The following is a 12,358-nucleotide window of genomic DNA, read 5'->3' as shown; positions in this document are numbered from 1 at the left end:
TATGCCAAGGCAGGTTTTCATGGAAAACCGATATGTGGAGTTATATAAGGTCCTTACATCCCTGTATTGTTTACTCCATGAAACCCCATCTCTATCCTAAAGCTTCAATGAAAAGACCATAATGATAACCTTCCAACCCTATTCAGAGAAACAGAAAGACTCTAATGAGAGCAATACTTCATTGGGAAACCAAATAACAGCATCCCAAGTTGGGTTTAGCTAGTTAGTGAAATCTCTAAAGCTTTTGAAATGATATAAAAATTCCAAACTATCTTTGTCCATCCAGGTAAAAGTGGAATAAGGGTCTTACTTGCATAGAAATTCTTTGAGATTAAATAGACCTTCCTTTCAAACTAACAGAAAGTATTCTAAAGACTTCTTTCAACCAATGCCATTGCAGTCTAGAATTTTAATGTCAACTACTTTTATCTTAAAGGCAAAGCCCCCCCCCCCAAACCCAAATAAAATGCTTTTGAAGGCTAATGGAAATGGGGAATTACTAGACAAAATCTTAGGAAGAATCCAGAACTTAGTCTGCAGAGACCCAAGTGCAAGTCAGAACTTAGCAGCATTGATGACCTACAATCCCGTCTGGGACAAAGAAAACCACACAGGCGCACTGCAGTGGAGACCTCTCTTCTCAGTCACGGCCACAGTCAGCTTTCTCTCGGAGCTCCTCTCTCTCTCATCAAGATTTGCTTTGAAAGAGGGCATAGCTTCCCACATCCAACAGCCCCATTCTTGATGTCCCTGAAATATCCCCTTTTCATTATAATGTATCAATGCTGACCTTCGATGGGAGTTTCTCAACCCTGCCATTATCGATATCTGGACCAGATAATTCTTTGTCACGAGGGGCTGTCCTGTGCCCTGGCTTCTATCCACTGGATGTCTGTAGCACCCCCTTGCCCAGGTGTGACAACCAAAAATGTCTCTAAACGTTGCCACATGTCCCCTGAGCGGGGATTGTCTCCAGGTGAGACACTGCTTTAGAGGATAATGAAAATAATGAATGGTGGTTATAATTGCTCCCATGACCCTTTATGAGGCACCCTGATAGGGGCTGGAGACCCAATCTGGGATCTATGAATGCCACGCGCAGTCTGGCTCTGTCCTCGCCAGTGGCCTTGAGTTCATCTGTTCACCTCCTCAAGCCTCCGCTTTAGAATAAAGATGCATTTATTCATTAGACATTTACCGAAAGCCCACTTATATGCTATATGAATGAAAGACAGCCTCCTTCAAATTCGTTCATGATTTGGTGAGGAAACAGTAGTCAACAATAACTAAAAGTTGCAAACTTAAGTTAGAGGTTTTGCACACCTTGGGGAGAACGAGACAGACGCCGGAGGCATGGGCTGACCTCGGATGAGGCGTGTGCCTGTGCTGTGTGTTCCACGCGTGTGGATGAGGCATGTGCCTGTGCTGTGTGTTCCACGCGTGCAAATGCTGGAGTAACAGGGACCATTCCAGTACCCCTGGCTCCGATCAGCAACTTTTAACACAATCATCACACCCCAGGGGAAGTCCACATTTCCAAACCCTCTTCCCGGTTTTGCCGAAAGGAGGTCATCCCCTGACCAGTGGTTGCCCAGCAAGCATTCCAAAGTCCTATTGAAACACCCGTTAGAATTAATCCTAAAAGCCAGAGATGAAAGGTTCTGGTAGCAAGCCACTTATTTTTCCTTTTAAAGATAAAATGACACCCACACAGAGCGAGGACCACTGTGTTTATTGCACGCCAAACTAAACATTGAAGCTGTCTTTATTTTTAATTGTTTCGTGGAACCCAGCCAGCCTTGACAACGTCTAGAACATTTACTTCCGGAGTAAACACTTCCCTATCGGAGGCGGTTGTGAGGAAGGCGCACCTCACGGTTTTCCTCCAGCCCTTCGCCTTTAGCCCTTTCTACTACTTAGCGTGTCTTTCGGTGGGGAGGGAAAAAATATTTTTAGAAACTTCACTTTTCCGTCTTTCTACTTGTTTTGCACAATAGTTTGTAAATGGGCAGCTCTCTGTAAGTGTGAAGTCAGTGTAACTGACTTGGATCCCAGCTACCTGGTGCCGGCTGTGGTCATCGCCGGCACGGCTGGAATTTGGGTCTCATACGGACTTAGGTCACATTTTTCCCAGGGTGACTCCCTGCTACCGTGAATTTACGAGACTGGATTTACGAAACGCTGCATACCTCACGCGTCTTGAATTACCACCGCAGAGCCCCAGAGCCACGGACACCCCCCCACCCAGCCCCGAATAGCAGATTCCTTGCCCTGCTGGAAGGCTGTGTGATACTCGTGTTATAGGAGCTGCAGGCCTGCGAGCCTCTCCTGCACACCCAGCCCGGGGCCGTGTGCCAGTGCCAGGTAACAAGGTAGGAGGCCCAGATGAAAAGGTGCGCTATTCGTGATCTCATGGTTCGCGAGTTCGAGCCCCACGTCAGGCTCCACGCTGATGTGCCGAGTCTGTTTGCGATTCTCTCGCTCTCTGCCCCTCCCCTGCTCACTCTCTCCAGGTCTCTCTCAAAATAAGTAAATGAACATTAAAAAAAAAAAAGAAAAAGAAAAAGAAGAGATGCACTGTTATTCTCCCAGGTTCAGAAAACTCTTTCTTAGAAAAGTGAGTCTTATACAGGTTCCTTCCCTTCCACTTGGCAGAACAAAATGCAAGCTTGCTGGAACTTCACCCCAAGGGAGGCGACCAGTGGTAGGTTTCAATGACCATGCAGATGGGGAAGAGTAGAAATTTCTGTCTCTAAGATATACTGTGATCCAGAGGAGGCAGTTAGACAAGAGTGATGGCAGCACAAGCACTGTGCTAGAATCTGGAGTCCCTTCCCTTCTGTTTCACAGTCAGAAGAAAACACTGCATTTATTTACTTATTTTAACGTTTATTTATTTTTGAGAGAGACAGAGACAGAATGCGAGTGGGTTAGGGGCAGAGAGAGAGGGAGACCCAGAATCCGAAGCGGGCTCCAGGCTCTGAGCCGTCAGCACAGAGCCCGACGCGGGGCTCGAACCCACAAGCTGTGAGATCATGACCTGAGCCGAAGTCGGACCTGAGCTCAACCGACGGAGCCACCCAGGCGCCCCAGAAGAAAGCACTTTAAAATCACATTCTTTTGCCATTTTATGGCACAACAAATAATCACGGAAATGTTCATTTGTTATCTCCCGGTACTCGCGTTATGACTGAATGCCGAACGCCTACTGGTGCAAGACCTTGTCCTCAGCAGCTGCGTATACATTGTCCCTTTTTACCCTCAGGACAAGGACACGAGGTAGATACCACTCTCCATGATTTGGCACATGAGGACCCCACGGCTCAGGACTTGAAGTGAACCTAGGATGTAAAAGCGTAGGCTACAAACTGGGCTCTCTCCCACCTCCAGAAAGCTTCGTCATGCCCGTGACTTCATCAGAGACTGGTGAGCCCATCACCGACCTGTGTTTTCTCTAAAATCCAGTCCACATACTCAGCGACTTTGGTGTAGACACCCGGTTGTTCTCTGCGGCCACAGCCTTCACCCCAACTGGTGATACCGACCAAATGCCATATTCCATTGTGTTTACAAACTAAGGGACCGCCTGAATCGCCCTGTGGCACAGCGGGTGGAAAAATAAAATCACAGAAAAGTATGACAGACGTGCCTTTAAAATTCTCTGGTCACACTGCACGCACCCCACACATACGGTTTCTTATACTTTTGTCGTATGTTCCTCATTGGCTGCTGATGGGATGAAAATGATTTAATTCAGTAGCGTATGCGTGCATTTTCCGTTTTTTCCAACAAGGAAATGTTGACATCATAATCTCAATGTCAAATACATCTAATGCTCTATATGTTAGTACAGTTGTTATATGTACAACTGTGCTCCTTAAACATAGTATATATATATATATGTATACACACTATATTATATTTATATTATATATATTATATATTATTATATATTTATATGATAAAAATATAAATATATATAAATAAAAAATATAAATATATATAAATAAATATAATCAAAATGATATACACTCACTAAAGGTTATTTATGAAATTGCCAGGTTATGTGGCTCAGAATTTTTTAAGAAAAATATAATGAAACATACTATGAGAAATGTATTTTGGAGCTAACTTTCTCAAGCAGGTTACTGTGTGTTCTTTGCGCAATCTAATGTATTACCTTACAGGCATCTTTGCCTCCTTCTTTATAGCCAGCACAGATCATCTGTTTGGTTACTTCATAATCTCTATATTTTTTCTGGCATTCTTCACTTGACACCAAAGGAATATTTGCCTTTTGTAGGATATTTTGGATTTTGCCTAGAAGGTCACCAATATGTAACTTCAGAAGGAAGAAGTAAGATAAATAGGAAACATACTAACGTCTTAAAGCAGATCAGAATAATGAGCTTTTCGTTCAGGTCATTTCTTTGGATTAAAAACAGTAGGGTGAGAAAGTAGCGTTAATCGCACAAACAGCGAGTAACAGAGAAGGAAAATTGAGAAACAAAGAGACAGAGAGACAGAGAGAGCGCGCACGCCATGTTTTGGCCTCTGACATGTAATATTAGGACAACCCTTCCATATCTTCTGTCATTTCATCTCAGTCGATGTCTCTCAGAAATTCCCTCTTATCTCCTCCAACCCAAAAGCTGGAAGTTCTTACCTCTCGGTTTTTGTTTTATATATTCAACATGATCATTCTAAAATATATCGTTTCAGGGGGAGGGGACCACCAGACCTCTGACAGCAGAGGAGTATTTTGCTCTTTGAGTAAGTCCAAATATTTTCCACAAAGAACAATTTATTGAAAAATAACTAAATTTCCACCACTCTCCAGGTTCTCCTTGAGCGTACACTGGGAGCCTTCCTTGTTTAGTTAAGGTGACTTTTACAATTTCTTCCTGTCTTCAGGCACTTATCAAAAATTGGAAAAATTTGAATTCATCGAGTAAAGGAGTAAGTCAGGAAAGAAGGAAAGAGCATGACAAGCTTAAATAGGTAAAGAATGCTGCAAATATTACTCCCTATAATGTCTATCAGGAACATAGTTTTGGAAAGGGAGAATAGTCTGTTTCCTGGAAAATTCAAGGCCAGTTGAAATACACCAACAACCCATGAACAGGGGCTCTTAAATGGGGTTGCACCGAAAGAAGTCACTTGTTCTATTAACTTGCATTGGAAAATACATCTTTACTTTCACCGATATCCAACTGCAGTCTAACTCCTTTCAATTAGGAAGGCAAGCCCCAAGCAAGGGAGTGTTAGCAGAATCTACGGCCTTGCCATCAATAGAGAGCCCAGATATTTGCATGTCACGGTCGCGATATTTGCACATTACAGTTGTGGCAGATAACGGTAAATATCACTTGTGCTCATTACAATTTCTAAATTATGGCAGTTACCTGAACAACTTGCTATTTCATATATTAACAGAGAAACTCATGCATTACTATAGCACATCCTTTGAGAAGTATTTTGAGAGCTCATTTGCAATTTCACTGCTGTCCTTCGGGTTTCTGTGTGTTTTAAGTATTTAAAAGTGGTTCATGGGCTACATCAGATTGCAAGAAGGATGTATTAAAAAAAAAAAAAACCAACAAGATTGACAGCCTGTCAGAGAGATGGTTTGCCTGCCTGTGCTCCAGGTCCTTAACATCAAGGCACAGAGAGATGGGAACACTATTAATACTGAGGACAGGATGGGCTTGAGCAGTCTTGTTAGCCCTGTATGGGACCAGTCCTTTTATGAAGTCCCACAAGTGATCTTTATTATAAAGTAAGATGCTTAAAAGGTTGCCTGATACATTTCCCCAGACCCAAACAAAAATACAGCTCAAAAATCACCGAGTGGGGCGCCTGGGTGGCTCAGTCGGTTAAGCATCCGACCTCGGCTCAGGTCATGAACTAATGGTTCATGGATTCGAGCCCCACACAGGGCTCTCTGCTGACAGCTCGGAGCCTGGAGCCTGCTTTGGATTCTGTGTCTCCCTCTCTCTCTGCCCCTCCCCTGCTCATGCTCTGTCTCTCTCTGTCTCAAAAATAAATAAAAACATTAAACAAAATTTTTTAAAAATCACTGAGTAAATATTTGAGGCAAGAGAAGACTTCTCGTAAGAACATTTAAAATGTCACGCCGTACCTTTTTCTTTCGTGAAGCCCCATCCAGTCACCCAACAATTAGTATACATTGTGTTTGTATCATCTTTGGAAGGCAGGCATATTGGTTTTTGGAATTCTGAAAGGTAAGTTTTAAATTAGAGTTTGGTTACACAAAGGTATGGATATTGACTTTAAAAATACACACCTTCCTCTTCCTGGATTCTCTTTCTATAGGGCAGCACCAAGGAAAATGACCCTTTTGCTTTCTGCTCAGTTGCTAAGGGCAACGATTCAAGAAACTTTCTCATCTCCCGAGTCATTTTCCCATGACGTGTTTGGTGTCACGTCTTCTGGATTCAATCTTAAACCTCAGAACACAAGTTTCTGCCAAAAGCATTAGAGGTTCTCGCGTTTTATCCTGTGGGTGATACTTTGCAGAGTGATAATGGAGAATCTCCAGGCACGATTTTAAGCGCGTTAAAGTATTAACTGACAATTTTTATGACAAACCAATGGGTCATTATCACACTCATTTTACAGATGAGGAGATTTGAGGTGCAAAGAGGTGAGGGCAACGTGCCCGAGGTCATGGGATCGTTACTGGGCGCAGTGGGCATTCACCAACCGTGGACACTATTCCTCCAAAGGCCACACCTCCAACCATCACACTACCGGCTTCCCAGAACCTCCTTCTGCGCACATTCGACCTGGGAATTAGGATCTGGCCCCGTCTGCCTTCCTGTATTCCTAATATGCCCCAGGCAGTGGTAATTCCGCTACTTGTGTCAAAGCGAGCCAGGCTTCCCAAATGGCCATTTCCGATGTTGCATTATTTCAATAACGTGTCAGTGGTCGTATTCCTCCCTGAAGAAGCCAATTGATGTTTCTTGACCCTTAAGTAGAAGCTATTTATCCAGATCACAGATGTTCCCTTCCTTGGCAGTTCTCACCTTTCCTCCAGCCCCACCCACCAGGAAATAAAGACAATCTGTCCGCACGCATTCTGCCCTCTCATTCAAACGGGTGTGAAAATGTAAACCGCTGAACTCAGATGTCTAGCTTCTCCTTGATCGAATACGGCCGCGTACCTGTGTAATTCAAAGGAGGCTCAAGTCTTATCAAGGCAAGATCATCACCACTGTCTGACATTTTGTAATTTGGGTGAATAATCATCTCCTTTATTCGTGAGAAAGGCGTTTCTGTTGTTATCTCGGACAGATTAAAAATGCCACTGTAAACACGCCAAACGTCCTGCAGGGGGAGCCTGGGAGAAAAAAGGAAATACCTATTTGACCCCAGAAAGACTGGCCTTTGATACTGGTCCTTTCTCCTGCCGCTTCACCTTTCAAAAAAAGAACTGGGAAGAAAATACTACGGGTTATCTTTACTCATCTAATTTCGCTTCCTGGCAATTTGTCATCCCCACCAGCAGCGGTACGGAAACTCTGAAGATTTTAGTTAAAAACACTGAGAATGGACATTTCTGTAGTTATTCCATGCTTACTCTAAGTCAAGATAGAAGAATGTTGCTGTCCCAGTTCTGAGAGAAACTGGTTGGGAGAGACTCACAGGTGATTGTGGGAAAATCCTGCTCAGTTCACCAAACCTGAAAGCAGTTGCTTCCATGAAATCCAGAATCCTCAAGAGGTCGGACCCGTGTTACACAAGCCCCCCTACCCCGGCCGCCCCCGCCGCTGGGCAAATTAGGGAGGCTTCAGTGTTATTTAAAATGTATCTATCTAGGGGCGCCTGGGTGGCTCAGTCGGTTAAGCGTCCGACCTCGGCTCAGGTCACGATCTCACGGTTCGTGAGTTCGAGCCCCGCGTCGGGCTCTGTGCTGACGGCTCAGAGCCTGGAGCCTGTTTCAGATTCTGTGTCTCCCTCTCTCTGCCCCTCCCCTGCTTGTGCCCTCTCTCTTTCCCTCTCTCTGTCTCTCAAAATAAATGCACTTGAAAAATAATTATCTGTCTAGGTCTCTGGCTGCAGTAAGGCGAGTGGGAGCCCCAGGCATGGGGCTCAGAGTGGACCTCCAAGGTGGCTTAAGAAAACAGCAGACAAGCCGCCGGGCTTCCCCAAGGTCAAGCTGGAGAACAGAGGGACGCAGGAGAACACCTGCTCACCCGAGACCACGGAGCAGGAGAGGCGGAGTGAAATTTCCTGGAGGATTCCCCACCCCTGTCATCTTGGAGACACCTCAGTCCTGACTTGGAGGACAGCCTCCTGCCAGGTGAACATGAGCGACAAGCTGCGTTGTGAACCCACACCCGGAGCTGAGGCAACCAGCCTGTGGGGCTCTCAGGGGACCCCCGCTCCTACAGCCAATCCTCCAGCTTGCCCTGGGCTGTCAGAGAAAATTATTTGTAAGATTAATGAAAATAAAGCACACCTTGGGGGCAGGGCCAAAGAAAAACCCCACAAAAGTATAATAAAACATAAAAATAAATATAAAATATAAAATAGTAAATTAAAATAGATTTTGAGAAGTATGAACATTTAAATTAACTCTTTAAAATAGAAGTATCTACAGGGGCGCCTGGGTGGCTCAGTTGGTTGAGCACTGACGTCGGCTCAGGTCATGATCTCGCGGTCCGTGAGTTCAAGCCCCGCGATGGGCTCTGTGCTGACAGCCCAGAGCCTACAGCCTGCTTCAGATTCTGTGTCTCCCTCTCTCTCTGCCCTCTCCCACTTGCGCTCTCTCTCTCTCTCTCTCTCTCAAACATAAAATAAACCTAAGACAATAATAATAAATAAAATATGAGTATATACAAAGGAAGTCTAAAACTGTGATCAAAAGCTAAGTCTTATCTTGTGTAAAGATTGGGACATTCTTATCACCATTAAGTGAGAGATACAAGATATATTTGCATAAAACTCTAGAGGAAACCATGCAGATAGGGGCAGAGTGGTTTTCTTTCAATTAAATCCGTGTTTCCGTGGATATTATCTCTTATAAACTTAACAACACTGAGTCTTCAAGAAGGAAGGTTCTTTTTTTTATTATTGTTTTTAATGTTTATTTATTTTTTTTTAATTTTTTTTCAACGTTTTTATTTATTTTTGGGACAGAGAGAGACAGAGCATGAACGGGGGAGGGGCAGAGAGAGAGGGAGACACAGAATCGGAAACAGGCTCCAGGCTCCGAGCCATCAGCCCAGAGCCCGACGCGGGGCTCGAACTCACGGACCGCGAGATCGTGACCTGGCTGAAGTCGGACGCTTAACCGACTGCGCCACCCAGGCGCCCCAATGTTTATTTATTTTTGAGAGAGAGAGACAGAATGTGAGGGGCTAGTGCCCAGAGAAAGAGGGAGACACAGAATTCAAAGCAGGCTCCAGGCTCCAAGCTGTCAGCACAGAGCCCCATGCAGGGCTTGAACTCACGAACCACGAAATCATGACCTGAGAGGAAGTTGGACACTTAACCAACTGAGTTACCCAAGAATGAAAGTTCTTAATGTAAAGTGCTACAGTCACTGTGGAAGACAGTATGGGGGTTCCTCAAAAATGAAAAAATAGAACTACCTTAAGATCCAACAATTCTGCTTCTGGTTATATATTCAAAGAAAATGAAAATACTACTTTGAGAGATATCTGTACTCCCTTCATAACAGCATTATTTACAGTAGCCAAAACATGGAAACAACCTAAGTGTCCCTCAATGGATGAATGCATAAAGAAAATGTGGCATAATATATGTACTATGTCTCCATATACACATACATATACATAAATGTATTATACATAGGCATATAAGTGCATATACACATTTAGGCATGTGTTTGTGTGCGTATGTATACATATACTTATATATAGATATATGATGGAATATTATTCAGCCATAAAAAGAAGGAAATCCTGCAATTTGTAACAACATGGATGAGACTTGAGGGTATTATGTTAAATGAAATAAGTCCGAGAAAGACAAATGTTACACGTTTTCACTTGTATGTGGAATCTAAAAAACTGAACTCATAGATGCAGAGAACAGATTGGTGGTTTTCAGGACAGTGTCATGGCAGGAATGAGTCAAAGTGGCCAAAGGATACAGTCTTCCAGTTATAACACGAATGAAGTCTAGGGACCTAATGTACACCATGGTGACTAGAGTTAACAATACTTGAAATATTTGAAAGCTGCTGAGAGTGTGAATCGTAAAAGTTCTCACCACACACACACACACACACACACACACACACACACAAAGTATTTCTGTGTGGTGATGGATGGATGGACGTGTTACCTAACCTTAATATGCTAATCATTTTGCAATACATGCATATGTGAAATCATTACATTGCACACCTTACATTTATTCAAGGTTATGTATCAATTATATCTCAGCAAAGCTGGAAAAAAAAAAGACGAAAATTCCTGACCCCCAATTGCATGCATTTAGTAAAAAAGGGGACCTACCATTTCCCTTCTCAGGGTCTTTCTTTTCAGGCCAGTAGCTTTCCCCTTAGCAACGCCCATGCTCCGCTAACTGGGGGCCCATGCTGCTAATTGGCAACCAAGAAGGAGCCTTGCTCTGCCCATCCCTGCCACTGACCCTTATTTCAGCAACTGTATCCTCAATCCTGATACATGCAACCCGGGCCCCACCCTTTAGACAGGGGAAGAGGGAGAATTTTACGAAAACAAAACACTTGTTGAGAGACATCAACTATCTTTTATTCTAGAGCTGTTAGTATTTCTTGCTTATTCCTATGCTTTGTCCATTTTTACATTTCTTATTTAATTATAGCTTATTTTTTAAAAACGTTTTATGTTCCAAGTATAGTACTTAGCATTTTAAGTCTGTCACTTCATCTAACAACCTTGTGAATTAGATACTATTCTTATTCATATTTCACAGATAGGAAAATAAAGCTAAGAGAGATTTACAAACCGCCCAGGGTCATTCCTACTTCTGGTAATTGTGAGAGCTGCCCTGTTCTAACTGCAAAGCCTAAGTGTTTTAAAACTTTAAAACCCTGCCACATGTACAATTTGCCCAATAAAGTAGAAAGGTTGCATCAGATTTTATCCTCTGAAATATAGAGGTTACAAACCATCGCATTTTTTGTTTTCACTATTAATGTTATTTAGCGTATTTGTGAATCAGAGGGCTGAAAGTAAATCTCTACAGGCCTGAAAACAAAGTCTTTGAAGAATACATTTAGGGAGCGGTAGATGCAGGTAGCAGCAGACAGGGCATTTTTCGTTTTGCTTTAAAGCAGGAGTGACACCCCCCCAGGAATGTCAGGCATTCCTGCAAAGAGGCCACACTGCGTGCTGATGGCTCAGGTCTTTCAGTGCTCAGACAGGCCCTACCTCGTTGTTCACCATTGTGGATACAAGCCCTCGCTTGAAATGTCTTTTATTCACGAAGAATAAACTTCGATCAATAAACGGACATGATGATCTAGACCCTGAACTTAGAGTTTTCAAAACGAAAAGGCAAGATAAGACCCTGGATAGGACGCACCCAAAACTTACCCATCAAAGCAATGGGCGGCAGTTAGGACCCACTGGTGTCCGATGATTGACCCTCCACACAGGTGGCTCCGGGCTGTCAGCTTCACTTGCAGGCTAACTTGCCAAGGCCACTCTCCCCAGGAGGAGTTGGTCCCTCCAACAACGCGTGTGTCTGTTTTTGCTGAGCAGACTGAAAAGAGAGTGTTAAAGTTAATGGTTGGAATTAGAGGTGAATCAGAGTTCTCTGGAGCCAAGGGAAACAAAGTACACCGTTCTATTGTTTAAGACTAAGCAAGCTATCAAAATAACACAGACAAGCCTTTACAGTTCCATGAAAAAGTGAGGCTTACTCACCAGAACCGTCCCCACTTTTACACAGCCTCAAAGAATAACCAGAGCTCGCTCGTGTCCCGTGCGTAATCCTAGTTGGGGACCCATCCAAAGATAATCGTAAGGAACACTTACACCTAGATAAAAGGATCGGTATAAAGATTAAACCTTCACACAGGAGGATCATTCATGAAGTTGGCTTGCCGACTGTCTGTGAAAAATGAATGTTCACTAACTTCTTTCTTCTACAGTCTTCTGGGAGTAAAGAATAAGTAAAAAACTGACAGCGGATCGTCTTGGTACAAGTCTCTTGGCAAACATTCACTCCTTCAACAAAGGTTACATTCAACTCTTCCCCTTCAAAAGCAACTCCTGAGTAAATTTTGGAATGGCAGGGCTCTGTGTGAATTAGAGACATAAAAAGGCATTAAATGAAAGCAGCAGTTAAGCCACATCTACACAAGTCGTTG

General features: G+C 43.5%; 1 protein-coding gene across 8 annotated transcripts in view; it reads right to left on the bottom strand.

Moving 5' to 3' along the window:
• Positions 1 to 3,110: 3,110 nt before the first annotated feature.
• KLKB1 (kallikrein B1) overlaps positions 3,111 to 12,358 on the bottom strand; it is a 33,589-nt gene continuing 24,341 nt past the window's right edge. For 7 of the 8 annotated variants that reach the window (XM_047855099.1, XM_047855096.1, XM_047855098.1 and 4 more), the window contains 7 exons: positions 12,125 to 12,287; positions 11,913 to 12,025; positions 11,580 to 11,748; positions 7,191 to 7,366; positions 6,143 to 6,238; positions 4,181 to 4,320; positions 3,111 to 3,596 (listed from right to left, as the gene is read on the bottom strand). In XM_047855099.1, the coding sequence (XP_047711055.1) occupies positions 3,417 to 3,596; positions 4,181 to 4,320; positions 6,143 to 6,238; positions 7,191 to 7,366; positions 11,580 to 11,748; positions 11,913 to 12,025; positions 12,125 to 12,287 (1,037 nt within the window). In that variant the 3' untranslated portion in view covers positions 3,111 to 3,416. The remainder of the gene's footprint in view (positions 3,597 to 4,180; positions 4,321 to 6,142; positions 6,239 to 7,190; positions 7,367 to 11,579; positions 11,749 to 11,912; positions 12,026 to 12,124; positions 12,288 to 12,358) is intronic. The other variant, XM_047855097.1, reaches the window with a different exon arrangement.

The sequence above is a fragment of the Prionailurus viverrinus genome, chromosome B1 (assembly GCF_022837055.1).
Source record: "Prionailurus viverrinus isolate Anna chromosome B1, UM_Priviv_1.0, whole genome shotgun sequence".
Classification (NCBI taxonomy): domain Eukaryota; kingdom Metazoa; phylum Chordata; class Mammalia; order Carnivora; family Felidae; genus Prionailurus; species Prionailurus viverrinus.
The sequence above is the reverse complement of the archived record's forward strand: the minus strand, read 5'-3'. Positions and strand labels throughout refer to the sequence as shown.